Here is a 27,639-nt window from a genome sequence, read left to right as displayed (position 1 = left end):
TATGGCTAAGGAGGAGTGTTGCGAAGTGGTCATTTCTGTGGTGGGGAACTCTTCTTACTGCAAACTCTACCAAAAGTGCAAGCTCAGTCTAGTAGCAAGCTCATCAGGGTGTGAGCTGTTATGTGTTGTTGGCGAGCCACCTGACGTATTTCAAGAAAGGTTCGGATATGCTGCTGATGATTTTTGTATTAGTCTGCTTGCTAAGATCACTTGTTAGATAAGCAGAATTAGTGTTGATTTGATATTTATGAGGTACTGACTTTTACCTAATTCGTTTATGTACAAGCTATGCATTTGTATTTTCAAAGTGTATTTATTTGTGAGGTTTGTTGACTTTCTTGTAACTACATCAAAAAAATTCTGCTAAGTAATTTTCTTTGTTTTCTCTGTATTTTGTTCTCTCAACTTCTCTAAACTCCAACACCATCTCAGACAAGACGAGTAAGGAAATTAGATACAAGGTTGTGATATAAGAGAGGAAAAATGAGATGGGAAAATAGCTAAAACATTAGGTGTGGGGAATGGGATCCTAAAATTTGTTTAATCAATTTTTTAATCAATTTCTGCAATAAAATTTTAATATGCGAAATATATCATTAAAAGACATGTTTTTTTTTTTTGAAGGAGACAGGTCCTTATAGAGCTAAACGTTAAACCTAATTTTATTGCAGCAACAGAGAAATAATTTCAGAAAAAGCTTATATAAAAAAACAAAGAGAAGCATCGCTTTTATTATTGTAAGTACAATCACACTCCCAAATTATAAGAAATTCTAAAATCAATAACCAAACCTCACAACTTTCAGCTCCAGATTTTTACATGACATTTATTTAAAATTTAAAATGTCTCAAAAACCAAATTACAGCTACAACAATAACTAATATCACAAGTAACAGGGAAAAGATTAAACCCCGTTTTCCAGTCTTGAGCTTTCCTGCAAATGAAGCGGCAGATTTCAAATATAATTACATTTGAATTACCACTTGTACCACACTCACTAACCCCATAGAGAAGTGGGTACTACACAATCCCAGTGGACAATAAATTTGCATTCTGACTTTGAGCATTCAAGAGCCATACCTTCACAAGGCTCATCGCATTTATCACAATCTGGATAGTAATACTTCTTCATCACAAAGGTGAGTGGGTGTGGATGATCATTTTTTTCATAAATGCTCCGGAGTTTGAGGAATGGATATTGTCTAAAAACACAATAAACATGAGCAGAAGTATCACATGTTGCACAATTATAAAACCAACGATTTGAATTTCGACTTTGTTCACAGATATCACAATAATGATGTTCTGAATAACTGTTATCATCATGATGAGTGAGTGAAAGAAGATGCTCATCGCATTTGTGACGAGCTGTAATTGGAAGTGAAAAACAACGAAGATGTAGCACAAAATCGCAATCCTTACAACAGAATGCCCCATGTGTAGTCCCACCACAAGCATTGCATTTCCCATTGTGCTTTGTGTAGTAAAAGAGGGGGTGTTCATGTTTCAAACATGTTCGAGCACCAGGAATAAGAGCAATCACACATCGGAGACATATTTTTCTCTCACATCCACAACATTCATAAGCAAAGGCATTAGATATCTCCCAACATTGTTGACACATAAAAACTTTGTCAGAAATAAGGGCTAGAGGCTCTTTGCAATCATGATGCCAAACATTCTTCATTTTAGGTAACTCGGCACACGCTTTATGAAGAGAAAAAACACATTCTGAACAGTAGTAAAACGGATCCGAGATTGGCAACATACACCCGTCGCAACTATTTTCATATCCTCCAACAAAGGGACCTAACATTAAATTATGCATATGCTTGAAATGCTTTATTTTTGTAGCTTCTCCAGCATCGTTGCTCTCAATAACAATGATGGAACTTTCATTGGGCATCTCAATCTCATCTTCATTTTCTACTATTTCATATGAATCTTTATCCTTCAGTGCACACTTCACATGGAATATACCATTGCACTTTGAACAATAGTAACTACCATGCTCTGTATTGACTTCATCATGGCATATTAGGCAATTCAAAACCCTAAAATCTTCTATGTGATGGAAATATGTGTGAAGAAGGCGATGGTCATGCCACTTACTTTTGATAATGCGAGGCAATGAAATGCAATTTTTATGGATTATAATGTTGCATGCACCACATGAATAGGCAACATGATTTCCTTCAGTGCCACACCCGTCACATGTGAATGGAACTTGTCTCAACAACAAGGTGAATGGATGTTCATGATTTGTACTCTTAATAACTTTTAATGGTGATTGTGATGCGCATTCAATGTGAACAACAAACTTACAAGGAGAACAACCATAAACAAACCCTCTTCGCATTGTTACCTGGCAGCATATCTTGCAAGAGAGCCGTTCGCTATTAAATTGTAGGACAAGAGGATGCTTGCGATGCCACACATGATTCAATTTGAAAGGAATCTCAGTGCATTTCTCATGTAAGTTAAATCCACGGCAAGGAGAAAAGCGTGTATAATTTGCTAATGGTTCCCGGCACCCAAAGCAGTTAGAAACATCTTTAAGTTTTTCATCACCATTTTCAGTGGGAATCAATGGATGTTGAAGGCCAACATGCTCAAGCTGTTTCAAATTATTCTCAGCAATATTAAATGTAAACAAAGCACATTTAATATGAAAGTCCAATTCACAAGAAGAGCAGCGATAAACAGACTTGTGGCCAGATTTATTGCAAAAATTGCAAATGTACATTCCGGATGAATAAGGTGCATTTTGCATAAGAAGAGGATGGTTGAGATGAAAAGGGTGATTAAGCTCCAAAGGTGCCTTGGCACATACCTTATGAATATAAAACCCACAGTGCTCCGCACAGCAAAAACATGGAGCAGACACCTTCTCCCCACACCTCGAGCAATCAGTTACACCCCTTTGATTGTCCATCAGCTGCTCTTGATTCAACATAAGAAACAGGGGATGTTGGTGCCCGTTAAACAAGGTAAATGGATGTTCATGATTTGTACTCTTAATAACTTGTAATGGTGATTGCGATGCACATTCAATGTGAACAACGAACTTACAAGGAGAACAACCATAAACAAATCCTCTTGGCCTTGTTCGCCGGCAGCATATCTCGCAAGAGATCCGTTCGCTATAAAATTGTAGAACAAGAGGATGTTCGCGATGGCAAACAAGATTCAGTTCGAAAGGAAGCTCGGCGCATTTCTCATGTAAATTAAATCCACAGTCAGGAGAAAAGTGTGTATACTTTGCTAATGGTTCCCTACACCCGAAGCACTTACTATCATCTTCTAGTTGTTCATCACCATTTTCAGTGGAAATCAAAGGATGTTGAAGGGTAACATGGTCAAGCTCTTTCAAATTATTCTCAGCAATATTAAATGTAAACATAGCACATTTAATATGTAAGTCCAATTCACAACAAGAGCAGTGATAAACAAACTTATTATCCTCTTCATCACAGAAATTACAGATGTACCCTGATGAATAATTCGGTTTTGTAATAAGATGTGAATCCATAAGAAGAAGAGGATGATCGTGATGAAAAGGATGATTAAGCTCCAAAGGTGCCTCGGCACATACCTTGTGAAGATAAAACCCACAGTGGTCCACACAGCAAAAACATGGAGCAGACACCTTCTCCCCGCACCTGGAGCAATGAGTTACACCACTTTGATTGTAGATCAGCTGGTCTTCATTCAAGATAAGAAGCAGGGGATGTTGGTGGCCATAATTGTTAGACCCCTCCATTTCTCCTTCCCCAAGCAATACAAATAAAGGAAAAAGCTTGATTTTGGGAGCAAAGTGTCAATGGGAAAACAAGAATACAAGTGAAGAAAGATAAAGATTGAGGAAGTGGGAGAGCATTTGATATTTAGAGGCAGAGGCAGAGGGTCGCTTATAGTAAACAGAGGTCAACTCAATTAGCCAGCCGATGCTTTTATTCAAGGTTACACTTGCTTTTCATGGTGGGGTCATTTGATATTTATGAGATTTATTTATAAATCCTTTGTTGTTTTATTTCGAAATTCCCATATTATATTATACAATACACCATATGTATACGTGTGAATATGTATATATATACACCATAATTTTAGCTCATTTTACATAAAAAATTGTAATGAAATAAGCATTGGTTAACGTTAATTTGACTGATTTCACTATAAAAGAATCATTGTAATTAGTGTGGCATTGGGTTTGGAGCTGAGTAGCATGTGCCATGTATTTATGTAATACCTATAATATTAAGAGAAGAGACAAATAGTTTCAGAAAATCTTGTATTTTCAAATAAGCTTATATAAAGAAACAAAGACAAGCTTCCAACAACACCTCTAAAATCACACTCTCAAATTATAAAAAATCCTAAAATAATAATCAAATTTTAATGCAATTTCAGATTATTACATGACATTTATTTAAAACAAACTAAATTACAACCACAACAACTAATATCGTAAGTAATAAGACAAAGATTTTCCTATTTTAAGTTTTCTGGCAAGTGAAGCCGCAGATTTCAAATATGATTAGAATAAAAAAGAATTTAGCATCTTTCTACTTAAGAAAAAGAATACTTCACAGCCTCCATGAAATCCTTCCCAGCTATACCCCAACTAGCTTGAAAAAATTTAGCAGAATATCCATCTGGCCCCAAGGCCTTATTACTACAGAAAAAGAACATACCCTATTATCCACAGTGTCAAGAGTATTACTAAAGAAATTTACCAATTCAGTAGAAATAGCCTCAAAAGAATCCAACTTTTGTCCTTGGCTATCAATAAGAACCTGATTGGTGTTTCATTTTAGCCTAAAAAACTTGCAAGGAGTCGTTCGCTATTGAATTGCAAACTAGTGGATGTTGTCTATGGCACATACGGCTCATCTCCAGAGGTAGCTCAGCACATTTCTTATGTAAATTAAATTCACAATCAAGAGAAAAGTATGCATATTTTGTTAGTGGTTCTCAACACCCAAAGCAGTTTACAGCATGTTTAAGTTCATCATCATTTTTAGTGGAAATTAACTAAACGAGTTTAACTTTATTGTTTGGGTCAAGACTAAAGTTTCAAATTTAAAAAGTATTGGGACTAAAATTGATCAAATAAAAGTATAAGAACTAAATCCATAACTTTAACAAAGTATAGGGACTAATAGTAAAATTTAACCATTTCTTACCCTATGATTTGGGTCAAATGTCATTGTGATCCTTTTACTATGCTCAAAATTTGAATTTAACCCTCATACTTTAATTTAACACAGTTTAGCATTTCTATTTTTGATGTCATTGATTAGTCCAAATACTTATCTATTCTGATTAAAATGTTGCTAACATGGCTTTTTCTCTTCTTAAAAACACCCCCTCCAATTGGATCATTTTATTTATTGGAAGGATGATTTTTAAGGAAAAATCAATATCAACAATTTAACATAAACAGTTAATGATTTTAAGTATTTACACTAACTAATGACATTATAACATATATATATAGATAAAATTATACCAAATTAAAAGGACTAACACCAAAATTCAATTTGTGATCTGTTGGTAAAATGATGGACCCTTAATTCCAGTAATTAGGAGCAATTCAATCCCGAACAACCTTAACCTAAGATAGAATAGAATTGATAGTTACCAAGAATTCCAGCATAGTAGGAAAGAAGAACATTGGTCTGTTGGATTTTAAAGAAATTTTTAGGGTCTGAAATTAGGCTATACTCTTCCCAACCAGTTATTCCCCACACCAAATCATCCTTTGCAAAGCCAGGATGTGCTGAATCCAAAACTTTAGCCACTCCATATCCAGTTATAGGCTGCAAATTCGAGCTAAAATTAGTCCGTGTGTATCTGAATTACTAATAATATGCATACCGACACTATCGGTGATTACATAACATTAAAAATGAAGTTAAATGAATTTAATTTTAAAATATTTTGATCAAGTGTTATTATTTGGTTCACTTATTGCAATGAAATTAAAGAATCTAGTGTAAAAAGAATCTTGTATGTTGGCCTGATGGGCAAAATGTTAATCGTCACAGGTGTGGCTTGGGTTTGAGTCGCGCTAGTCGCGTTGCTATTAAGACTTTGCCCTCCTTTTTATAATTCAAAATTTTAGAGGACTAGAATTGAATTATAAATTATTTGGAGATGTTAAAAGATAAATTTATCACTATATTAATTTATAATTTTATGATTTTCCAAGGAGTCTAAAAGTAATTTAATCAGTGCCTGCTCTAATTATTTTTTGTAGAGGAGGCCCAAATTAAATTATATATTTTTATAAAAGCTAAATTACAGTTTCATAGAGAATTAAACCAAAATTCTAGCATTTTTGGAGGGCCAAACTATATTAACCTAAGATTTTATAAATTTTGAGGAGTTTAAAGCAACAAATTCTCATTTTAGGGGTTCGGGGTGGGGAGAGCCCCTGCCCTCTCATTAGACTCTAAATTATCGTGAAAGCTCTTCACACCTTTATTTCTATATTGCAAAGAATCGAAAAGAAATATCAAATTTCTTAGCACTCGACGCAATGCTATAAATATCCATCACTAATAATGAAAAGTTGATAGAAATTTATGAGGCTTAATTAATTTCTACACTCATTGAAACAATCTCGGATCTTTGACAACGTAGTTGAGTATTTTGTAGGCTAAATCCAAACAAAAATCAATCACATTTCATTTTTACAATCATACCACGATTCATTTTGACGGATGTTGAAAATCAAATATTAAATTTTCGATTTTTTCAAAAAGATAAACAAGAAAATATATCAAAACATAATAAAACTTGATTACGATAACGATGATGAAGATGAAAGAAAGTGATTAAAATTACCGAACCGAAGACATAAGGATCAGTTAATTGTCGTTCGAGCTTCATCATTTTGAAGATCATTTAGGGACGCATGAGAGATAAAGATTCTTGAGGATGATGGAATTAGAATCTTTTGGTACTTTGAGTTTGATGGTTCCGGCTGTCAAATGCATATCGGTTTCTTGTGGTGAACCAGATACATAGTGTTTCAGTACTACCTTCATGATGCTTGCTTCATCCATGCCACCCGTCGCCATTTTCCTTGGTAATGAATACTATGGAGAGAGATCTAGATTTACAAAGTGGCTTGTAATTTAAAGGAGAGATATTCGGGGCTGATTTTGATTCGATTCAGTTTAGTTATTTTTTAAAAAAAAAATTGTGATTGATGTGATAGGTTAATTTTGATTTGAATTTAGAAATTTGATTTTATCAAATTGAATACAAATTATATATGGTTCGATTTAGTTAAAAAAATAATCCAACATAGTTAAATATGAGCTCGAAATGATCTGAAATAGAATTTGATTTGAACTGGGAATTAACTTGAACCAAAATGATCCAAAAATTTTAAAACTTGATTTGATTAAAAAATAATCCAACACCGTTCTATATGAACCTGAAATGATCAAATTCGAAACCTGAAAATTCTAATACCCATTTTGATTAAAAAATAACCCAACATCGTTCTATATGAACCTGAAATGATCAAATTTGAAATCGGAATTGATTTAAACTTGAAACTAACCCGAATCAAAATGATCCGGAAATTTTAAATCTGATTTGACTAAAAAAGATAACCCAACACCGTTCAATATGAGCCCAAAATGATCAAATCCGAAATTGATTTGAACCTGAAACTAACCTGAACCAAAATGATTTGAAAATTTTAAACTCGATTTGACTAAAATTTTTTTCCAACACCGTTCAATATAAGCCCGAAATTATCCAAAACCGAATGACTTAAACCTAAAATGATTTGAACTTGCAACTAACCCGAACTAAAATTATCCAGAAATTTTAAAACCCTATTTGTCTAAAAAAATAATCAAACACCATTCAATATGAGTCTAAAATGATCAAATTTGAAATGATCCGAAATTGAAATTGATTTGATTGTGAAACTAAACTAGACCAAAATGATTTGAATATTTTAAATTTGAGAATTTGAAGAATCTTGGGTTTGGGATTCAGAGTGGTTTAAATCATTTTGTGTTATTGTTATTTCTGATTTAAATTGTTAATTTTTATGGTCAAACTAGGTTGGTCGGATATGGATTCGTATTAGTAGGATCAACTTTTCGAGTCTGGGTCATTGAGTATACTGATTCGAGTCATTTTGGATTTTTATTTGAATTTGACACTTGAGTTTGGATAATTTTAAGATATTTGTTTAAATCATATCTTAATCCCATGAATTGGGAGGAGTGTTGCGAAGTGTTCATTTCTGCAATGGCAAACTCTTCCTACGAAGCTGCGAGCTCACTTGAAGTTGTGAGCTCTACACCTACAAGCTCTACATTTGCGAGCTCATCAAAGCTGCAGACTCAACCAAAAGTGCAAGCTCAATTGAAGTTGCGAGCTTATCAGAGTGTGAGCTGTTATGTGTTGTTGGCAAACCACCTGACGTATTTCAAGAAAGGTTTGCATATGCTGATGATGATTTTTGTATTAGTGCTTACTAAGATCACTTGTTAGATAAGCAGAGTTAGTGTTGATTTGATGTTTATTAGCTATTGACTTTTACCTAATCAGTTTATGTACAAGCTATATTTTTGTATTTTCAAAGTGTATTAGTGGGGTTTGTTGACTTTCTTGTAACCACTACACCCCTATATATATTGTATTTCTTGTTGAATGAAAAGCATATGAGAAAATTTGATAGCAGTCAAAAAAATTCCGCTAAGTAATTTTCTTTGTTTTCTCTGTATTTTGTTCTCTCAACTTCTCTAAACTCCAACACCATCCCAGATAAGAGAGTAAAAAAGAGATGGAAAATAACTAAAACATTAGGTGTGCGGAATGGAATCCCAAAGTAGAAGCAGTAGTGTCACTCATTTGTGTTTGGAGACGGGAACCATGTTTATTATTCATATTATTGTCATTCTTGGTTAAGCTATTGCAGTGTTTGGGCCATAATCACTCCTTCCATTGATTACTGGTTTGAGCTGTTGTGAAATTGTGTGGATGATGACCTTTCTCGGCTTTGCATTTTCTTTTTTGTCTTAATATGTATTTTTTATGGAAAAAATGAACTAATCCTTCAATTTTACTTGGGACTGTAGCAATTTCAGTTTATCTGTTACAGAAGGTAGATTGAAAGATTAGGGAGGCTGTTGAATCTTTTGTTTTCAAAATTATATGGTAAGGCAATAATAGGGTTAAGGTATGATGAAGCTTCATAAATTCTGCAATAAAATTTTAATATGCGAAATATATCATTAAAAGACATGTTTGGTTTTTTGAAGGAGACACGTCCTTCGTTTCTTTATCAAATACATAGAGCTAAACGTTAAACGTAATTTTGTTGCAGCAACAGAGAAATTATTTCAGAAAAGGGTTATATAAAAAAACAAAGAGAAACAACGCTTTTATTATTGTAAGCACAGTCACACTCCCAAATTATAAGAAATTCTAAAATCAATAATCAAACCTCACAACTTTCACCTCCAAGTTTTTACATGACATTTATTTAAAACTTAAAAAGTTGGAAAAACCAAATTACAGTTACAACAATAACTAATATCACAAGTAACAGGGAAAAGATTAAACCCTGTTTTCTAGTCTTGAGTTTTCCTGCAAACGAAGTGGTAGGTTTCAAACATGATTACATCTGAATTACCGCTTGTACCACACTCATCAATCCCATAGAGAAATGGGTATTACACAATTCCAGTGGACAATATATTTGCACTCTGGCTTTGAGCATTCAAGAGCCACATCTTCACAAGGCTTACCGCATTTATCACAATCTGGGTAATAATACTTCTTCTTCACAAAGGTGAGTGGGTGTGGATGATCATTTTCTTCGTAAATGCTCCGGAGTTTGAGGAATGGATAATTTCCAAGAACACAATAAACATGAGCAGAAGTATCACATGTTGCACAATTATAAAACCAATAATTTGGATCTCGACTTCCTTCACAGATATCACAATAATGATGTTCTGAATAACTGTTATCATCATGATGAGTGAGTGAAAGAAGATGCTCATCGCATTTGTGACGAGCTGTAATTGGAAGTGAAAAACAACGAAGATGTAGCACAAAATCGCAATCCTTACAACAGAATGCCCCCTGTATAGCCATACCCCAATGTGTAGTCATACCACAAGCATTGCATTTCCCATTGTGCTTTGTGTAGTAAAAGAGGGGGTGTTCATGTTTCAAACATGTTCGAGCACCAGGAGTAAGAGCAATCACACATCGGAGACAAGTTTTTCTCTTACATCCACAACATTCATAAGCAAAGGCATTAGATATGTGCCAACATAGTTTACACACAAAAGCTTTGTCAGAAATAAGGGCTAGAGGCTCTTTGCAATCATGATGCCAAACATTCTTCATCTTAGGTAACTCGGCACACGCTTTATGAAGAAAAAAAACACATTCTGAACAGTAGTAAAACGGATCCGAGATTGGCAACATACACCCGTCGCAACTATTTTCATATCCTCCAACAAAGGGACCTGACATTAGATTATGCATATGCTTGAAATGCTTTATTTTTGTAGCTTCTCCAGCATCGTTGCTCTCAATAACAATGATGGAACTTTCATTGGGCATCTCAGTCTCATCTTCATTTTCTACTATTTCATATGAATCTTTATCCTTCAGTGCACACTTCACGTGGAATATACCATTGCACTTTGAACAATAGTAACTACCATGCTCTGTATTGACTTCATCATGGCATCTTAGGCAATTCAAAACCCTAAAATCTTCAATATGATGGAAATATGTGTGAAGAAGGTGATGGTCATGCCACTTACTTTTGATAATGAGAGGCAATGAAATGCAATTTTTATGGATTATAATGTTGCATATACCACATGTATAGGCAACATGATTTCCTTCAGTGCCACACCCATCACATGTGAATGGAACCTGTCTTAACAACAAGGTGAATGGATGTTCATGATTTGTACTCTTAATAACTTGTAATGGTGATTGTGATGCACATTCAATGTGAACAACAAACTTACAAGGAGAACAACCATAAACAAATCCTCTTCGCATTGTTACCTGGCAGCATATCTTGCAAGAGAGCCGTTCGCTATTAAATTGTAGGACAAGAGGATGCTTGCGATGCCACACATGATTCAATTTGAAAGGAATCTCAGTGCATTTCTCATGTAAGTTAAATCCACGGAAAGGAGAAAAGCGTGTGTAATTTGCTAATGGTTCCCGGCACCCAAAGCAGTTAGAAACATCTTTAAGTTTTTCATCACCATTTTCAGTGGGAATCAATGGATGTTGAAGGGCAACATGCTCAAGCTGTTTCAAATTATTCTCAGCAATATTAAATGTAAACAAAGCACATTTAATATGAAAGTCCAATTCACAAGAAGAGCAGCGATAAACAGACTTGTGACCAGATTTATTGCAAAAATTGCAAATGTACATTCCGGATGAATAAGGTGCATTTTGCATAAGAAGAGGATGGTTGAGATGAAAAGGGTGATTAAGCTCCAAAGGTGCCTTGGCACATACCTTGTGAAGATAAAACCCACAGTGCTCCGCACAGCAAAAACATGGAGCAGACACCTTCTCCCCACACATCGAACAATCAGTTACACCCTTTTGATTGTCCATCAGCTGCTCTTGATTCAACATAAGAAACAAGGGATGTTGATGCCCGTTAAACAAGGTAAATGGATGTTCATGATTTGTATGTAATAGTGATTGCGATGCACATTCAACGTGAACAACAAACTTGCAAGGAGAACAACCATAAACAAATCCTCTTCGCCTTGTTTCGAGGCAGCATATCTTGCAAGAAAGCTGTTCGCTATAAAATTGTAGAACAAGAGGATGTTCTTGATGGCACACAAGATTCAGTCTGAAAGGAAGCTCGGCGCATTTCTCATGTAAATTAAATCCACAGTCACGAGAAAAGTGTGTATACTTTGCTAATGGTTCCCTACACCCAAAGCACTTAATATAATCTTCAAGTTCTTCAACACCATTTTCAGTGGAAATCAAAGGATGTTGAAGGGCAACATGGTCCAGCTCTTTCAAATTATTCTCAGCAATATTAAATGTAAACAAAGCACATTTAATATGTAAGTCCAATTCACAACAAGAGCAGTGATAAACAAACTTATTATCCCCTTTATCACAAAAATCACAAATGTACCCTGATGAATAATTCGGTTCTGTAATAAGATGTGAATCCATAAGAAGAAGAGGATGATCGTGATGAAAAGGATGATTAAGCTCCAAAGGTGCCTCGGCACATACCTTGTGAAGATAAAACCCACAGTGCTCCGCACAGCAAAAACATGGAGCAGACACCTCCTCCCCGCACCTGGAACAATGAGTTAAACCACTTTCATTGTGGATCAGCTGGTCTTGATTCAAGATAAGAAGCAGGGGATGTTGGTGGCCATAATTGTTAGATCCCTCCATTTCTCCTTCCCCAAGCAATATAAATAAAGGAAAAAGCTTGATTTTGGGAGCAAAGTGTCAATGGGAAAACAATATCAGAAGTGAAGAAGGAAGTGGGAAAGCATTTGATATTTAGAGGCAGAGGCAGAGGGTTGCTTATAGTAAACAGAGGTGAACTCAATTAGCCAGTCGATGCTTTTATTCAAGGTTACACTTGCTTTTCATGGTGGGTTCATTTGATATTTATGAGATTTATTAATAAATCCTTTGTTGTTTTATTTCGAAATTCCCATATTATATTATACAATACACCATATGTATACGTGTGAATGTATATATATACACCATAATTTTAGCTCATTTTACATCAAAAATTGTAATGAAATAAGCATTGGTTAACGTTAATTTGACTGATTTCACTATAAAAGAATCATTGTAATTAGTGTGGTATTGGGTTTGGAGCTGAGTAGCATGTGCCATGTATTTACGTAATATATTATATGTTTATGTAACTTGTAATATAATATCATAACAAACAAAATTACAACCACAACAACTAATATCATAAGTAATAAGGCAAAGATCAAACTCTATTTTCCTATTTTGAGTTTTCCGGCAAATGAAGCCGCAGATTTCAAATATGATTAGAATAAAAAAGAAGTTAGCATCTTTCTACTTAAGAAAAAAAATACTTCACAGCCTCCATAAAATCCTTCCCAGCGATACCCCAAGTAGCTTGAAAAAATTTAGCAGAATATCCATCTGGCCCTAAGGCCTTATTACTACTGGAAAAGAACGTACCCTATTATCCACAGTTTCAAGAGTATTACTAAAGAAATGTACCAATTCAGTAGAAATAGCCTCAAAAGAATCCAACTTTTGTCCTTGGCTATCAGTAAGAACCTGATCGGTGTTTCATTATAGCCTAAAAAACTTGCAAGGAGTCGTTCGCTATTGAATTGCAAAACTAGAGGATGTTGTCTATGGCACATATGACTCATCTCCAGAGGTAGCTCAGCACATTTCTTATGTAAATTGAATTCACAATCAAGAGAAAAGTGTGTATATTTTGTTAATGGTTATCAACACTGTTGGAACAATGGCAGCAGCAAACATCAAGCAAAGTTACAAAACTGTATTTGTAAGACTGAAGCAAGAAGAATCGAAGCAAAGAAAAAGCAAAGCAATGAACAAAATTGAATACTCAGCAAAGTTGTAACTGAACATTACTCATTTTTCATTCAAAATTTGAATATATAAAAGAGTTACAAATTTTTGGTTCATTTGACAGTTACCTAATGACATAACTACTCCCACTTAAACTAAACTAATACAAGCTTAAGTCAAATACAAAATAAGCTGACATATCAGCTTTTACATCATCAATCCAATCACAAACTTAATCCAACTAACTATTAAAGCTAGTTACAATCAAATTGAACTAAGTTACATCAAAACAAAACAGCAATATCAGTTGCTTCATTTGGTCTGAAAACCATTCGTGCGCACCAAGCAAAATGAGCTGAGCTCGATAGCTGCTGGTCTCGACAGTAGCATGCTTCCGGATCCATGTTGCATTGCAGTCCAGCTTTCAACACTCCTCCTTGGACTGTATGCAACACATTCCAATTGCACTTCTCAAAGATTCAAATCGAGCAGCCCCCAAGGACTTGGTCATCATGTCAGCCAATTGTGCCCCTGAGCTGCAATGCACAAGGCTGACTTCCTTTGCTTGTTCAGCCTCTCTAACAAAATGCAGTTTGATTTTAAAATGCTTAGTCTTACCATGGAACACAGGGTTCTTGGCTATTGCAACTGCAGACTGATTATCCACCCAAATTTCAGTTGCTTCATCTTGAGTTTCATTAAGGTCATGAAGCAGCTTCCTTAGCCAAATGGCCTGATTAACTGCTCCTACTACAGCAATGTATTCTGCTTCAGCTGTGGACTGAGCAACAGTTTGCTGCTTTTTTGAACTCCAGCAAAACATCCCCGATCCAAGTGTGAAGAAGTATCCTGAGGTACTCTTCATGTCATCGAGGGATCCTGCCCAGTCACTGTCAGAGTAGCCTTCTAGTTTCAGTTGGTTCCCACTTTCAAACATTACACCAAAACTAGCAGTGCCCTTGATGTATCTAAGGACCCTCTTTGCTGCCTTCAAATGTGCCTCATTGCAACAATGCATAAATCTCGATAACAGGCTGACACCAAACATGATGTTTGGCCTGGTTGCTGTTAGATACAACAGACAACCAACTAGGCTTCGATAGTGCCTCTCATCAACCCTCTGCTGATCACCACTGCTAGTCAGCTTTTCTCCTTGGGCCACAGGTGTGCTGACTGCTTTACAGTTATGCATGCAGAATTTGTCTAGGATCTTCAAAGCAAATGAGTGTTGGCTGATGAAGATACCTCGATCAGACTGGTGAACTTCCATGCCAAGGAAGTAAGTCATGATCCCCAAATCTGTCATTTCAAACACTTGCTGCATTTGGACCTTGAACTCATCAATGAGCCCAACTTTGCTCCCTGTCACAAGCAAATCATCCACATACAAGGAGACAATCAGCAAGGTTTCATGTTCTGACCTTTTAACATACAGAGTAGGCTCACTAAGGCTCTTCACGAATCCAAGTTTGGTCAGGTAAGCATCAACTCTGTCATACCAGGCCCTTGGTGCCTGTTTCAGGCCATAGAGGGCCTTTCTCAACTTATACACTTTGTCTTCATGTCCAACAACTTCAAAACCCTTAGGTTGCTCGATGAAGATCTCCTCCTTGAGAAAACCATTCAGGAATGCTGATTTGACATCCAATTGGTGAACTCTCCACTACTTCTGAGCTGCTAAAGCAAACAGCAGCTTAATTGTATCCAGTCTTGCCACTGGAGCAAAAGTCTCCAAGTAGTCCACACCATACTGCTGACTGTAGCCCTTCACCACAAGCCTGGCCTTGTGCTTGCTCAGTGAGCCATCAGCATTGTACTTGGCCCGGTACACCCATTTTACTCCTATGACCTTCTTGTGTTCTGGTCTGCTCACCAACACCCAAGTCTGATTTTTATTGATCATCTCCAACTCAGCTTCCATAGCTTTCATCCAGCTTTTGTCCTTGGCAGCCTCTTCAAAGTCTGAGGGCTCAATCACAGCAACATTGCACCTCTGATAGACATCAGCCAAAGTTCTGGTGCCCCTCACTGGTGTATCATCAACAGCATCATTACTTGGTCCTTTTTCTGCAGGTTCAGCAACCAAGTCTAACTGGTCCAATTCAGACAAGTCAGCCTCAACACCATTCCAATTCCACACCTTTTCCTCATCAAACTTTACATCCCTGCTGACTAAAACCTTCTTTGCTGTAGGATCATACACTCTATAGCCCTTCTTGTTGCTGCTGTAGCCAACAAAGATTCCTGGAGTAGCCCTGCTCTCGAGCTTAGTCCTCTTTTCCACTGGAATAAAAGCATAACACACACAGCCAAACACTTTCAAGTGTGTTACGACAGGTTTGACTCTATGCCAAGCCTCAAAAGGAGTCTTATCCTTGACTGCTCTAGTTGGCAGTCTGTTGAGCAGATACACTGAGGTGTTGACTGCCTCAGCCCAAAACTGACTTGGAAGCTTGCCTTGAAACAAGAGGCACCTGGCCATGTTCAGTACAGTCCTATTCTTTCTCTCACAGACTCCATTCTGTTGAGGAGTATAGACTGTTGTGAGCTGATGGTGAATCCCAGCACTGTCACAAAGCTTATGAAATCTCTCAGACACATATTCAGAGCCATTATCAGTCCTCAAGGCTCTAATTTTGCAGCCTGACTGATTTTCAGCATAAGCCTTGAATTTGCAGAAGGCTTCAAACACTTCTGACTTTTGCTTCAAGAAGTAGACCCAGCACAACCTTGTTAAATCATCTATAAACAGGGCAAAGTACCTGTTCTCACTGATTGAAGGTGTTCTCATAGGGCCACAAACATCAGAGTGCACCAATTCGAGCTTGTTTTGAGCTCTCCAAGCACTGTCAGCAGGAAAAGGTAGTCTAGCCTGCTTACCAAGCTGACAAACCTCACAAATATTCCCACTAACTTCAATTTTTGAAATGTCATCAACCAAATTCAGCCTATGTAACAGATCGATGGATCTAAAATTTGCATGGCCCAGTCTCCTATGCCACAAGTCAGTGCTTTCAACAAGGCTGGTGTATGCCTTTCTTTCTATTTGGCTAACATCCAGCATGAAGCACCTATCAGTCATAGAGACTGTGACTAACTCCAGACCATTCATGTCTTGAACAATACAGCAACCATTCTTAAAAACCAATGTATAGCCCTTTTCAACTAATTGGCCTACACTAAGCAAATTCTGGTCTAAGTCAGGTACAAAAAACACATCTGAGATCAGCTTGTTACCTGAACCAGTGCTAATCAACACACTGCCCTTACCTTTAGCCTCAATCAGCCTGCCATCTCCAATTCTAATCCTCGAGTGAAAGCTTCTGTCTAGGCCCTTGAACAGCTTCTCATCTGCTGCCATATGGTGTGAGCAGCCACTGTCTAGTAGCCAATCATTGCTGGCCTTGGTTGTGCCAACAAAACAAGTTGCTGTGAACACTTACTCCTCCTGAGCTTGAATGTCCTCAGCAGGTCTAGCTTGTTGCAGAGCAGCCTCCCTTGGTTTGCCCTTACACACCTTTTCCACATGGCCAAACTGCTTGCATTTTCTACACTGAATATCTGGCCTAAACCAGCAATACTTTTCTGAATGTGTTGTCTTCTTGCAATGAACACATGGTGGGAACACCCTTTTTGCTTCATCTCTTCCTGACTTGACCCTTCTATTGTGCCAAGGCTTCTTGCCTTTTGCACTCACACTCGAGCCTTCACTGGCTTTAGCCTGGAAAGCAGCTTCAGGATTCTCCTCCTGCCTATTTGCCCTCCTTTGCTCAAGTGCATACAGGGAGTTTATCAGCTCAGACAATGAAATGGCTGATAAGTTCCTCGAGTCCTCAAGTGAAGAGATTTTTGACTCAAATTTCTCAGGAAGAGTTGTAATGACCTTTTCAACAACTCTGCTATCTGTGAAGTCCACTCCTAGGAGCCTAATGCTGTTGACAATGGCCATTATCCTGTCTGAGTACTGCTTGATGGTCTCAGACTCCTTCATCCTCAAATTTTCAAAGTTTCTCCTGAGGTTGATCACCTGCTGTTGCCTTGTCTTGTCAGTCCCCATGAACTCCTCCTTCAGCTTCTCCCAGGCCTGTTTTGGTGAGTCACAGGCCATGATACGAGTGAATATCACATCAGAGACTCCATTTTGCAAGCAGGCCATAGCCTTATGCTTCTTGGCTCGCTCATCAGCATGCTGCCTCATCTGTGCAATGGTGGGATTGGCTCTCAATGGAGGTGGTTCAGCATCATTCTCGATCACACTCCAGAGATCATGTGCCTGGAGGTAAGTCTTCATTTTGACTATCCAAATGTGATATTTTTCTCCAGTGAACACAGATGGAGGAGGTGGAGTGAAACTCATCCTGCTAGACTGAATCCAAATGCTTCGATCTTACCAAATTTTGAACTTGCTGTTGGTTTTGATTCGAACACAACAGATTGCATACAAAGGCCCCTCAAAAACTCGGGCTCATGATACCATTTGTTGGAACAATGGCAGCAGCAAACATCAAACAAAGTTACAAAACTGTATTTGTAAGACTGAAGCAAGAAGAATCGAAGCAAAGAAAAAGCAAAGCAATGAACAAAATTAAATACTCAGCAAAGTTGTAACTGAACATTACTCATTTTTCATTCAAAATTTGAATATATAAAAGAGTTACAAATTTTTGGTTCATTTGACAGTTACCTAATGACATAACTACTCCCACTTAAACTAAACTAATACAAGCTTAAGTCAAATACAAAATAAGCTGACATATCAGCTTTTACATCATCAATCCAATCACAAACTTAATCCAACTAACTATTAAAGCTAGTTACAATCAAACTGAACTAAGTTACATCAAAACAAAACAGCAATATCAGTTGCTTCATTTGGTCTGAAAACCATTCGTGCGCACCAAGCAAAATGAGCTGAGCTCGATAGCTGCTGGTCTCGACAGTAGCATGCTTCCGGCTCCATGTTGCATTGCAGTCCAGCTTTCAACAAACACTCAAAGCAGTTAACAGCATGTATAAGTTCATCATCATTTTTAGTGGAAATTAATGGATGTTGAAGGGCAACATACTCAATCTCTTTCAACTTATTCTCATTTTTAGTGGAAATTAACTAAACAAGTTTAACTACTATTGTTTGGGTCAAGACTAAAGTTTCAAATTTAAAAAAGTATTGGGACTAAAATTGATCAAATAAAAGTATAAGGACTAAATCCATAACTTTAACAAAGTAGAGGGATTAATAGTAGAATTTAACCATTTCTTACCCCATGATTTGGGTCAAATTGTCATTGTGATCCTTTTACTATGCTCGAAATTTGAATTTAACCCTCATACTTTAATTTAACACAGTTTAGCATTTCTATTTTTGATGTCATTGATTAGTCCAAATACTTATCTATTCTGATTAAAATGTTGCTAACATGGCTTTTTCTCTTCTTAAAAACACCCCCTCCAATTGGATCATTTTATTTATTGGAAGGATGATTTTTAAGGAAAAATCAATATCAACAATTTAACATAAACAGTTAATGATTTTAAGTATTTGCACTAACTAATGACATTATAACATATATATATATAGATAAAATTATACCAAATTAAAAGGACTAACACCAAAATTCAATTTGTGATCTGTTGGTAAAATGATGGACCCTTAATTCCAGTAATTAGGAGCAATTCAATCCCGAACAACCTTAACCTAAGATAGAATAGAATTGATAGTTACCAAGAATTCCAGCATAGTAGGAAAGAAGAACATTGGTCTGTTGGATTTTAAAGAAATTTTTAGGGTCTGAAATTAGGCTATACTCTTCCCAACCAGTTATTCCCCACACCAAATCATCCTTTGCAAAGCCAGGATGTGCTGAATCCAAAACTTTAGCCACTCCATATCCAGTTATAGGCTGCAAATTCGAGCTAAAATTAGTCCGTGTGTATCTGAATTACTAATAATATGCATACCGACACTATCGGTGATTACATAACATTAAAAATGAAGTTAAATGAATTTAATTTTAAAATATTTTGATCAAGTGTTATTATTTGGTTCACTTATTGCAATGAAATTAAAGAATCTAGTGTAAAAAGAATCTTGTATGTTGGCCTGATGGGCAAAATGTTAATCGTCACAGGTGTGGCTTGGGTTTGAGTCGCGCTAGTCGCGTTGCTATTAAGACTTTGCCCTCCTTTTTATAATTCAAAAATTTTAGAGGACTAGAATTGAATTATAAATTATTTGGAGATGTTAAAAGATAAATTTATCACTATATTAATTTATAATTTTATGATTTTCCAAGGAGTCTAAAAGTAATTTAATCAGTGCCTGCTCTAATTATTTTTTGTAGAGGAGGCCCAAATTAAATTATATATTTTTATAAAAGCTAAATTACAGTTTCATAGAGAATTAAACCAAAATTCTAGCATTTTTGGAGGGCCAAACTATATTAACCTAAGATTTTATAAATTTTGAGGAGTTTAAAGCAATAAATTCTCATTTTAGGGGTTAGGGGTGGGGAGAGCCCCTGCCCCCTCATTGGACTCTAAATTATCTTTGAAGCTCTTCACACCTTTATTTCTATATTGCAAAGAATCGCATGAGAGAACGGCTGAACCTTTGAAGATTATGTAGGGATCGCATGAGAGATTTGAGGATGATGGAATTAGAATCCTTTGGTACTTTGAGTTTGATGTTTCTGGCTGTCAAATGCATATCAGTTTCTTGTGCTGAACCATATGCATAGTGTTTCAGTACCACCTTCATGTTGCTAGCTTCATCCATGCCACCCGTCGCCATTTTACTTGGTAACGATTACTATGGAGAGAGATCTAGATTTACAAAGTGGCTTGTAATTTAAAGGAGAGATATTTGAGGTTGATTTTGATTTGATTCAGTTTAGTTTTTTTTTAAAAATTGTGATTGATGTGATAGGTTAATTTTGATTTGAATTTAGAAATTCGATTTTATCAAATTGAATACAAATTATATATGGTTTGATTTGATTAAAAAAATAATCCAACATAGTAACATATGAGCTCGAAATGATCTGAAATCGAATTTGATTTGAACCGAAAATTAACTTGAACCAAAATGATCCGAAAATTTTAAAACTTGATTTGATTAAAAAAAATCCAACACGGTTCCATATGAACCTGAAATGGTCAAATTCGAAACCTGGAAATTCTAATCCCGTTTTGATTAAAAAATAATCCAACACCGTTCTATATGAACCTGAAATGATCAAATTTGAAATCGGAATTGATTTAAACTTGAAACTAACCCGAATCAAAATGATCCGGAAATTTTAAAACTGATTTGACTAAAAAAGATAACCCAACACCGTTCAATATGAGCCCAAAATGATCAAATCCGAAATTGATTTGAACCTGAAACTAACCTGAACCAAAATGATTTGGAAATTTTAAACTCGATTTGACTAATTTTTTTTTTCCAGCACCGTTCAATATAAGCCCGAAATTATCCAAAACCGAATGACTTGAACGTAAAATGATTTGAACTTGCAACTAACCATAACTAAAATGATCCAGAAATTTTAAAACCCTGTTTGACTAAAAAAATAATCCAACACCATTCAATATGAGTCTAAAATGATCAAATTTGAAAAGATCCTAAATTGAAATTGATCTGAATGTGAAACTAACCCAAACCAAAATGATTTGAATATTTTAAATTTGAGAATTTGAAGAATCTTGGGTTTGGGATTCGGACTGGTTTAAATCATTTTGTATTATTGTTATTTCTGATTTAAATTGTTAATTTTTATGGTCAAACTAGGTTGGTCGGATATGGATTCATATTAGTAGGATCAACTTTTCGAGTCTGGGTCATTGAGTATACTGATTCGAGTCATTTTGGATTTTTATTTGAATTTGACACTTGAGTTTGGATAATTTTAAGATATTTGTTTAAATCATATCTTAATCCCATGAATTGGGAGGAGTGTTGCGAAGTGTTCATTTCTGCAATGGCAAACTCTTCCTACGAAGCTGCGAGCTCACTTGAAGTTGTGAGCTCTACACCTACAAGCTCTACATTTGCGAGCTCATCAAAGCTGCAGACTCAACCAAAAGTGCAAGCTCAATTGAAGTTGCGAGCTTATCAGAGTGTGAGCTGTTATGTGTTGTTGGCAAACCACCTGACGTATTTCAAGAAAGGTTTGCATATGCTGATGATGATTTTTGTATTAGTGCTTGCTAAGATCACTTGTTAGATAAGCAGAGTTAGTGTTGATTTGATGTTTATTAGCTATTGACTTTTACCTAATCAGTTTATGTACAAGCTATATTTTTGTATTTTCAAAGTGTATTAGTGGGGTTTGTTGACTTTCTTGTAACCACTACACCCCTATATATATTGTATTTCTTGTTGAATGAAAAGCATATGAGAAAATTTGATAGCAGTCAAAAAAATTCCGCTAAGTAATTTTCTTTGTTTTCTCTGTATTTTGTTCTCTCAACTTCTCTAAACTCCAACACCATCCCAGATAAGAGAGTAAAAAAGAGATGGAAAATAACTAAAACATTAGGTGTGCGGAATGGAATCCCAAAGTAGAAGCAGTAGTGTCACTCATTTGTGTTTGGAGACGGGAACCATGTTTATTATTCATATTATTGTCATTCTTGGTTAAGCTATTGCAGTGTTTGGGCCATAATCACTCCTTCCATTGATTACTGGTTTGAGCTGTTGTGAAATTGTGTGGATGATGACCTTTCTCGGCTTTGCATTTTCTTTTTTGTCTTAATATGTATTTTTTATGGAAAAAATGAACTAATCCTTCAATTTTACTTGGGACTGTAGCAATTTCAGTTTATCTGTTACAGAAGGTAGATTGAAAGATTAGGGAGGCTGTTGAATCTTTTGTTTTCAAAATTATATGGTAAGGCAATAATAGGGTTAAGGTATGATGAAGCTTCATAAATTCTGCAATAAAATTTTAATATGCGAAATATATCATTAAAAGACATGTTTGGTTTTTTGAAGGAGACACGTCCTTCGTTTCTTTATCAAATACATAGAGCTAAACGTTAAACGTAATTTTGTTGCAGCAACAGAGAAATTATTTCAGAAAAGGGTTATATAAAAAAACAAAGAGAAACAACGCTTTTATTATTGTAAGCACAGTCACACTCCCAAATTATAAGAAATTCTAAAATCAATAATCAAACCTCACAACTTTCACCTCCAAGTTTTTACATGACATTTATTTAAAACTTAAAAAGTTGGAAAAACCAAATTACAGTTACAACAATAACTAATATCACAAGTAACAGGGAAAAGATTAAACCCTGTTTTCTAGTCTTGAGTTTTCCTGCAAACGAAGTGGTAGGTTTCAAACATGATTACATCTGAATTACCGCTTGTACCACACTCATCAATCCCATAGAGAAATGGATCTTACACAATGCCAGTGAACAATATATTTGCATTCTGACTTTGAGCATTCAAGAGCCATACCTTCACAAGGCTTACCGCATTTATCACAATCTGGGTAATAATACTTCTTCTTCACAAAGGTGAGTGGGTGTGGATGATCATTTTCTTCGTAAATGCTCCGGAGTTTGAGGAATGGATATTGTCTAAGAACACAATAAACATGAGCAGAAGTATCACATGTTGCACAATTATAAAACCAATAATTTGGATCTCGACTTCCTTCACAGATATCACAATAATGATGTTCTGAATAACTGTTATCATCATGATGAGTGAGTGAAAGAAGATGCTCATCGCATTTGTGACGAGCTGTAATTGGAAGTGAAAAACAACGAAGATGTAGCACAAAATCGCAATCCTTACAACAGAATGCCCCCTGTATAGCCATACCCCAATGTCTAGTCATACCACAAGCATTGCATTTCCCATTGTGCTTTGTGTAGTAAAAGAGGGGGTGTTCATGTTTCAAACATGTTCGAGCACCAGGAGTAAGAGCAATCACACATCGGAGACAAGTTTTTCTCTTACATCCACAACATTCATAAGCAAAGGCATTAGATATGTGCCAACATAGTTGACACACAAAAGCTTTGTCAGAAATAAGGGCTAGAGGCTCTTTGCAATCATGATGCCAAACATTCTTCATCTTAGGTAACTCGGCACACGCTTTATGAAGAAAAAAAACACATTCTGAACAGTAGTAAAACGGATCCGAGATTGGCAACATACACCCGTCGCAACTATTTTCATATCCTCCAACAAAGGGACCTGACATTAGATTATGCATATGCTTGAAATGCTTTATTTTTGTAGCTTCTCCAGCATCGTTGCTCTCAATAACAATGATGGAACTTTCATTGGGCATCTCAGTCTCATCTTCATTTTCTACTATTTCATATGAATCTTTATCCTTCAATGCACACTTCACGTGGAATATACCATTGCACTTTGAACAATAGTAACTACCATGCTCTGTATTGACTTCATCATGGCATCTTAGGCAATTCAAAACCCTAAAATCTTCAATATGATGGAAATATGTGTGAAGAAGGTGATGGTCATGCCACTTACTTTTGATAATGAGAGGCAATGAAATGCAATTTTTATGGATTATAATGTTGCATATACCACATGTATAGGCAACATGATTTCCTTCAGTGCCACACCCATCACATGTGAATGGAACCTGTCTTAACAACAAGGTGAATGGATGTTCATGATTTGTACTCTTAATAACTTGTAATGGTGATTGTGATGCACATTCAATGTGAACAACAAACTTACAAGGAGAACAACCATAAACAAATCCTCTTCGCATTGTTACCTGGCAGCATATCTTGCAAGAGAGCCGTTCGCTATTAAATTGTAGGACAAGAGGATGCTTGCGATGCCACACATGATTCAATTTGAAAGGAATCTCAGTGCATTTCTCATGTAAGTTAAATCCACGGAAAGGAGAAAAGCGTGTATAATTTGCTAATGGTTCCCGGCACCCAAAGCAGTTAGAAACATCTTTAAGTTTTTCATCACCATTTTCAGTGGGAATCAATGGATGTTGAAGGGCAACATGCTCAAGCTCTTTCAAATTATTCTCAGCAATATTAAATGTAAACAAAGCACATTTAATATGAAAGTCCAATTCACAAGAAGAGCAGCGATAAACAGACTTGTGACCAGATTTATTGCAAAAATTGCAAATGTACATTCCGGATGAATAAGGTGCATTTTGCATAAGAAGAGGATGGTTGAGATGAAAAGGGTGATTAAGCTCCAAAGGTGCCTTGGCACATACCTTGTGAAGATAAAACCCACAGTGCTCCGCACAGCAAAAACATGGAGCAGACACCTTCTCCCCACACATCGAACAATCAGTTACACCCTTTTGATTGTCCATCAGCTGCTCTTGATTCAACATAAGAAACAAGGGATGTTGATGCCCGTTAAACAAGGTAAATGGATGTTCATGATTTGTATGTAATGGTGATTGCGATGCACATTCAACGTGAACAACAAACTTGCAAGGAGAACAACCATAAACAAATCCTATTCGCCTTGTTTCGAGGCAGCATATCTTGCAAGAAAGCTGTTCGCTATAAAATTGTAGAACAAGAGGATGTTCTTGATGGCACACAAGATTCAGTCTGAAAGGAAGCTCGGCGCATTTCTCATGTAAATTAAATCCACAGTCACGAGAAAAGTGTGTATACTTTGCTAATGGTTCCCTACACCCAAAGCACTCAATATAATCTTCAAGTTCTTCATCACCATTTTCAGTGGAAATCAAAGGATGTTGAAGGGCAACATGGTCCAGCTCTTTCAAATTATTCTCAGCAATATTAAATGTAAACAAAGCACATTTAATATGTAAGTCCAATTCACAACAAGAGCAGTGATAAACAAACTTATTATCCTCTTCATCACAAAAATCACAGTTGAACCCTGATGAATAATTCGGTTTTGTAATAAGATGTGAATCCATAAGAAGAAGAGGATGATCGTGATGAAAAGGATGATTAAGCTCCAAAGGTGCGTCGGCACATACCTTGTGAAGATAAAACCCACAGAGCTCCGCACAGCAAAAACATGGAGCAGAGACCTTCTCCCCACACCTGGAGCAATCAGTTACACCGCTTTGATTGTGGATCATCTGCTCTTGATTCAAGATAAGAAGCAGGGGATGTTGGTGGCCATAATTGTTAGACTCCTCCATTTCACCTTCCCCAAGCAATATAAAGAAAGGAAAAGGTTGATTTTGGGAGCAAAGATTGACTGGGAAAGCAAGAATACTAGTAAAGAAAGATAAAGATTGAGGAAGTGGCAGATGCAGAGGGTCGCTTATGGTAAACAGAGGTCAACTCAATTAGGTTAGTCAATGCTATTATCTTACCTTTTTTGTTGTAGAGCTCTGCAGTAGGGATTGGGTATTGGGTTTTGGGTTTTGGGATGAGTAGCATGTGCCAATGCCATGTCTTTTTTATACCTAAAACTTACAATTAAAAAAGTTTTTGAGTGTAAACAACGTGTCATCATTTTCATATATTTTATTACAGTACATGTCTAATATCACTGCTGTGCTTTGTTTACATATTGTATTAATTTTAAATGAATTTTTATTATTTAAATTTATATTTGAGTCCAATATTTTTTTTATTAAAACTCAAATTGTAATAAAATAAGCATTGGTTAACGTTAATTTGACTGATTTCAGTATAAAAGAATTGTAGTGGGCCAAATATGCCCGGGCCCGTTACAAACGAACCAAGTAATTAAATAAATACAATTAAAAACCCAACAAATATTACATGGCCAATAATGTCCTATTACAAACCCAAATATGCAAAACAGTCCCTCTAGCCCAAATCTGATGGCCCAATACTAAAAATGAGCCCAAATGGCCCAAAAGGTTTCAGCAACCCTAGGTCATCCCTCCCTTGTTTGCGCCGCAGCCCTCTGCAGCCTCCAGACCCCGCACGGTGCCAGCGCCTCAGCAGCTACATCGCCCCAGTCTCCGTACCCTCCAGCGCCAGCGCCCAGCCCTCGTACACATGCCCCGTACCTGCAAAAACATACAAACGCACAGCAAATACAAACAAACAAAAAAAATAGCAAAGAGAGAGGAATGAAATTTGTATTTCGATTTTTTATTTTTTCCTTTTGGTTTTCTCTCTTTTCTTTTCGGCTATAAAGCCTTTGTTTCAATTGTAAGAAGGGGTTCCCCTTTTGAAAAGATACTGAAAACATATGCAATAGCAAAGCAAGAAAAAGCAATAGACGAAAAGAAGGTGATTTTCCCTTCTCTTTTTTTAAACTCTCTGCTCTTCCTGTTTTTTTTATCTACTCGAGTCCTCTGTTACTTCATCATCAACAAGAAAAAAGAAAAGTGATGAAGCTTACCTGCGTTCCGAAGCCTTCGAGTTTCCGCTTGTTTCGCCACCATCGAAACACAGTGGCGATTTGGGGCTGGTAAGCGAGACCCATGAATCTCCTTGGTTCAATAAAACCTTGATCGACCGTTCCAGGGAGTCGAAGTGAGAGGCAGATGAACAATCATGGGTAACCATCGGTCGGCCTAATATTGAAGGGAGAAGTGTAGATCTTTTTTTTTTATTTTCCTCATGTAAGCGGCTGATGGAAAAAGGGTTAGGGTTTGGAGCATTGAAAGTCTGATGAAACGCGCGTGAGAACGACGTTGTTTAAGGCTTTGTCCCCACGGCCTCAAAACGGCGTCGTATAAGCCCATTTGACCCGACCCGACGCCCGACCCCTGGGATCCGCTCGTTTTTGCGGTGAGGGGATATTTTCAACATAAGTCCCTCCTATTTTGAGATGTATTTCAATCAACTACTTTTGTATTTCTTTTGTTTTTTAAATTCGCCCTATCATTTGTGTTCACTTGCAATCGAATCTGCGCTTAAACGCAGTGCTGTAGGGCCTAGATTATTTCCAGTTTGAGCCCCTATGCACTTACGTGCGTGGCATACTGGTCCCTATTATCATTTTTGTTTATTTTCGAATTATCCCCTCTGTTTTAGTTCATTTTTAATTAAGTCTTAATTGTTTTATAATCCATTTTATTTCTA

General features: G+C 36.4%; 1 protein-coding gene and 1 long non-coding RNA gene across 4 annotated transcripts; both read right to left on the bottom strand.

Annotated features, from left to right (window-relative positions):
- Window positions 1–754: 754 nt before the first annotated feature.
- On the bottom strand, window positions 755–27,639 carry LOC121214025 (uncharacterized). 3 transcript variants are annotated; one of them, XM_041087617.1, is made up of 2 exons: window positions 23,418–27,639; window positions 755–1,417 (listed from the first exon to the last, which is right to left on the bottom strand). In XM_041087617.1, exons 1-2 carry the CDS (start codon window positions 25,767–25,769, stop codon window positions 998–1,000), a joined length of 2,772 nt encoding a protein of 923 aa, XP_040943551.1. In that variant the 5' UTR covers window positions 25,770–27,639; the 3' UTR covers window positions 755–997. The 3 variants fall into 3 exon arrangements, with proteins under 3 accessions (XP_040943551.1, XP_040943553.1, XP_040943554.1); XM_041087619.1 differs by lacking the exon at window positions 755–1,417 and having other exon boundaries at window positions 22,705–26,615; window positions 26,954–27,243; XM_041087620.1 differs by lacking the exon at window positions 755–1,417 and having other exon boundaries at window positions 22,705–25,498; window positions 25,602–25,831.
- Window positions 5,480–7,274, bottom strand: LOC121214027 (uncharacterized). The gene is made up of 2 exons (XR_005909621.1): window positions 6,856–7,274; window positions 5,480–5,825 (listed from the first exon to the last, which is right to left on the bottom strand). It is a non-coding gene; the product is annotated as an uncharacterized lncRNA (long non-coding RNA).

Source organism: Gossypium hirsutum, chromosome A02 (assembly GCF_007990345.1).
Source record: "Gossypium hirsutum isolate 1008001.06 chromosome A02, Gossypium_hirsutum_v2.1, whole genome shotgun sequence".
NCBI classification, from domain to species: domain Eukaryota; kingdom Viridiplantae; phylum Streptophyta; class Magnoliopsida; order Malvales; family Malvaceae; genus Gossypium; species Gossypium hirsutum.
Note: the sequence above shows the minus strand (reverse complement) of the source record. Positions and strands in the feature narration are given on the sequence as shown.

What these genes read in the sequence shown, in the direction of transcription:
- LOC121214025 (XM_041087617.1), bottom strand. Translation starts at nt 25,769, where the DNA reads ATGGAGGAGTCTAACAATTATGGCCACCAACATCCCCTGCTTCTTATC. An exon ending in AGGGGGCATTCTGTTGTAAG is followed by an intron (nt 1,418 to 23,417) that starts GATTGCGATTTT and finishes TTCTGTTGTAAG; the next exon opens with GATTGCGATTTTGTGCTACA.